The sequence below is a fragment of the Gossypium raimondii genome, chromosome 7 (genome assembly GCF_025698545.1).
Source record: "Gossypium raimondii isolate GPD5lz chromosome 7, ASM2569854v1, whole genome shotgun sequence".
NCBI classification, from domain to species: Eukaryota; Viridiplantae; Streptophyta; class Magnoliopsida; order Malvales; family Malvaceae; genus Gossypium; species Gossypium raimondii.
The window spans coordinates 8654323-8658916 of NC_068571.1; the positions used below are offsets into that span (position 1 = coordinate 8654323).

Here is a 4594-nt window from a genome sequence, read left to right on the forward strand (position 1 = left end):
TTAAAACACGAAAATTTCACGCAAGCAAATTCACACATAATAGACAAAGAAAATAATATTAAAATATTTTTCTAATTCGGATTTGTGGTCCCGAAACCACTGTCCGACTAGGGTTTAGATCGGGTTGTTACATGTTCCTAGCTCATATTATAAAGGTTAGCTGAGTTAAAATCACAACTTTCAATTATTTGAGTTAGTTGATTTAAGACCGCAACCTCACACAGCTTACTGATTTAAGATCAAAACGGATATTGAATAATCTTCTCTGAGTCCGCTAGTCTACAACTTTTTTCTTACGGAAAATACAGTTCACAGTATTTTGCGTTACAATTCTTGACTCATGTCCCACACTATCGGACAACAAAATTTGTTCAATAAATACCATTTAATTTATTATTTGTTCATAGTACAATTCTTGACTCTAAAATTATCATTTTCTCTTATTTTGGGACCTCTATCTTTATTTGTATCAACAAATACCATATAATTTTGTTGTATATTATTGAGGTAAAAAAGTGCACATATATTATATTTATATATTTTCTACATTGGGTTTGAAAGATTCCCACCTAAAATAGGTTCTAAGGTTAGTAGAAAATCCCCCCATTACATTTGGTTATTTGAGCAAAACAAGGAATGAATTTAGTTATGTTGTGTGCTTCCTTCCCATATAACCCAATTTGATCAACAAATGTGGTTTTAAGTCGCTTTTAATTCTTGCCGACTGTGTTAAATCATTTAATATTATTATTATTATCAAAGAATATAAACTCGAATGCAATAAAATACGTTCATCATTTCATTTAAAATTGCTTTTAATACTTATTCTAAAATTGTTTTTTTTAAAGAATATTGATATAGTTTTATTATAGATTTTAATTATATATGTTCTATTTGACACAATATTTAAAAATATTCATAGTCCTTCCCCTAACCCATAAATAGGAGGATAATGCACTTTAACGTACTCGAACTCACGTCTTACTGAATAAATAATAATGCTCATACAAATTAAGTTAAAACTGAATCAGCAAGTCGAAATTTTGAACTCTAGCCAAAAGTTAAAATTAAAAACTTAGAATTTATTTTGATGATGATGGAGTCGATTTTGAGTAACCTCATATTTTTACTAGAGTGCATGAATTTCACAAAAATATTTATTTGTAATGTATGATAATTTATTTAACTCTCTAACTTTATAAAAAATTTATTTTAATTTTTCACTTTTTTAATCTTTAACTAGTGTGGACATATTCGTGAATTGCCATGTAAATATCACATCAACAGGTAATTAAATTTTTTCAAAAATCTCAGAAGGAAAATCCAAAGAAAAATAGAAAGCCATTAAAATTATTTTAAAAAAATTGTAAAAATAAAGAATATTATAAATTTTTAAAAATATATATATTAAATTTATTTAATTACTGATGTTTATATCGACAAAATGAATATTTTTCATCTAACTAAGCTAATTGATAGAAAAATACAAAAATTCAAGTGTTAAAAAGAAGTAAGTTATTACACCTATTTTGAGTTGGCATTTGTTCAATTCAATCTTATACTCAAACACAGATAAATAAATTTGTCTTCTTCTACATAAAACGGAATACCCATAGTAGGAAGGACTGGCTGATGAGATTGAAAAGTACAGATGGAATAGAAGAACATATTTAGAATCCATTGATTTATACACAAAGGAAGTAAGTTGCTAACAAATCCAACTAAAATACACAACAATACTCCCCACCCTAAAAATTCATGATTTCATTCTACCACTCTTTCAGTATCCCGTCGGAAATTCGCAATCACCATACTCTGCAAAATTAAACCAAATATTTGCATTAAAATGGCAGCATTATTACCATTAATGTTTTTATTATTTCCCACTGCACTGCGGCCCCACACCACGTCAACTTTTGAAAGATTCCAATTTTCCTTTCACCCCTCATCACGTGGGTGTTTTTTTTTCCTAACCTGGCGTGCACTGTGGACCACCCACTGTGCACGTTAGTAACTCCACTTTACATCTCGCTAACGTGGACCTTGTTAAAAACAGTTTTTATGCAGAAAATAATTTAATATGCGCCGAATTAAAGAGGGAGAGAAGGATAGAATACGCACTAGGGGGTTGGGTGACGACGTAGGCCGCCCCGCCAAAATAACACGTCCCCATGTGGCGTCCGTTCTTTTGATAATAACTGTTGAAAGCGAACGAAGCGTGGGCTTCCAGGGTGTTGGGATCGTAACACGTGGCACCTGGTTGGATCGAATGGCAATCAGCTCCTCCTTCACCACAGGCGAAATCTAGAGCTGCCTGCAGCTTCTCTTTTCCAGCTTCGCCGTTTGCAACGCACCACGTGTTCCCCGTCGTACTCTTCGACACACCCCCTTTTCCTCCGTTGACGGGTTGATTCCCGGCCACCGGCGACCGCCTGTCATGGTAATTCTTCAACCCTTCTACAGTGAAAGGGATATCGTAAACTTTTTCCTCGGTCGGGTAAAAGAGGCCGTAATTTCGTTCGGATGTAGGCCCGACTTTGTTGTTTTCATTAAAAAGGGCAAACAGATAAACGGTGAGATCTGCTTTGGGTCTCAAAGGGGTCCCACCTCCGGTCAGGATCCGACGGACCAGATTCCCGTTATAAGCGGCGGCGTTTTCGGCACTAGCACCGATCTCATTCTCATCCCCCTTTGAGGGCCAACCCGTTTCCGTCACAACCAATCGAATATCATCATATTTCAAAGCAGACATTGCCGCGAAAACGGCATCGACTTGAGCGTCGAAAAGACTAAAATACCTCAACCCGTTACCCGCATCCACCACACCCGGATTCTCTCTAAACAAAGCGTAGTCCAAGGAGATGACGTCCGTGTTTGACTCGTAAGCAAAGAAAGGATAAGCATTGACCATAAGGAAAGACCCGGTTTGGCGGAGGAAATTCAACATGGGTTTAAAAACGGGTTCAATAAGTTCGGGTCGGAAAGATCCGGCAGAAGACGGGTAAGAGTTTTGGAGAGCGGAAAGGGCAATGGGGGAAGAGATTTTAATATCCGAGTGAAGGTTGGACTTAACCAAAGCTTGGTGGATATTCTTCATGGCGGGTACGAGGAACTTAGTCGTATTGCGGGGGTCCACGAAGACTTCGTTACCGACGGCAATGGCTTCTATTTCAGTGTGAGGGTAGTAAGCGGCGACGTTTCGCTGGACCCAAGAGTTAGCAAAGGAAGTGCTTTTAGCAGCGGCGAAGAGTTGCTCGTTTGGGAGGTCGACGGTGACCTTGATTCCGGATCCAGATAATGCATGGAGAACAGCCGGGTCAGTGTCGTAGACTTTGACACGGTTTAAAGCTTGGGATTTAAGTAGTTCCACTACTTTGGTAGCTGAAGGAAGGTTGTTGGCGATTCTTCCGTAGTTTACTCCAATAGAACCACAGTCTGCAAAATGGGAAAAACAAATGCATCACCCAAGAGAAACAAAAAATACAACCATTTTTTTTTAAAAGACCAAAATGTTGGTTACCTGCAACAATGAAGAGAGCAGAAATGAGTAAAAGAGAGAAAGAAGCGAAAATGGGCACCATTGCTCTGCTCTATGACTTTTTTTTCTTTTTCCCACTGAAAAACAGAGCAGAAATGAAGTGAAGAAGAGGAAGAGAGAGTAGTGGGAGTTCAACGGTAGGGTTTTGAGGAGTGTATAAAAGAGAAAGAGTGGGGAAGATTAGGTGTTTGAGCAGATCGAGATGGTGGGGGTGGGACCTGGGTGTCAGAAGAAATTGACAATAACCAGAGAGAGAGAAAGAGAGAGATGCTGGGCGGCAGAGTTTACACGGACCACGATTCCCCCCACTTCGGTAATCTATATTAACTATTGGCTGCATCGAAAATCGTTTGGTGTTTATACTAGTATTTAAAAATTTTATGTTAATTTCTATACAACATCCTCGTTCTTAGAAAATTAGTGAGAGAACCTTAGTCAGAGCTTTTGTAAGATGAAAAACATGGCTCGAATTGGGTAAACACAAGACCACTCCATCCCACGTGGCCCTACTTTCTCTGCCCTCAGCTGTACAATTCCTATGCTACTCACCTTCATCACCCGCAACGTGTCACCCGTTGTCCATTTCATCCACGTTTACCCTTTTATTTGATTTACTAATCTTCATGGTTAACTAAATAATTTATTTTAACAATTGATTCAGTCGATTTTACTCAAAAATTAGTTCAACTCATCCACTTGAATTTGATTCCGATAGCTAACAACCATACTAATTGTAGACTTTTTAAATTTAATAAATAATATTAAAATCTCTTTTAAATTAAAGTTATCTTATATGTGAAATTAAAGATAGTTATCCTCTACGTATATAAAAAAAATAAGTGATACTGTTTTAAAATATAAATTTTATTTTCTATTTTATATAAAAAATTAGTTATCTTCTATTTATACAAAATTATTTTAAATTTATATGAAATATTAATATTTTCTACCTAATATCATAATTTAAAAATTAAAATATGTAAATAAGTCTATGTATTCTTCCAAAATTCAGAACTGAACCTCTATACTTTTATTTCTAATATTTAGTCTATTTAA

General features: G+C 35.9%; 1 protein-coding gene across 1 annotated transcript; it reads right to left on the reverse strand.

The window, feature by feature from the left end:
- Window positions 1-1573: 1573 nt before the first annotated feature.
- Window positions 1574-3700, reverse strand: LOC105802530 (glucan endo-1,3-beta-glucosidase 12). The gene is made up of 3 exons (XM_012634233.2): window positions 3521-3700; window positions 2122-3435; window positions 1574-1815 (listed from the first exon to the last, which is right to left on the reverse strand). The coding sequence occupies exons 1-3, from the start codon at window positions 3579-3581 to the stop codon at window positions 1781-1783; spliced, it is 1410 nt and encodes a 469-aa protein (XP_012489687.1). The 5' UTR covers window positions 3582-3700; the 3' UTR covers window positions 1574-1780.
- Between the last annotated feature and the right edge of the window lie 894 nt (window positions 3701-4594).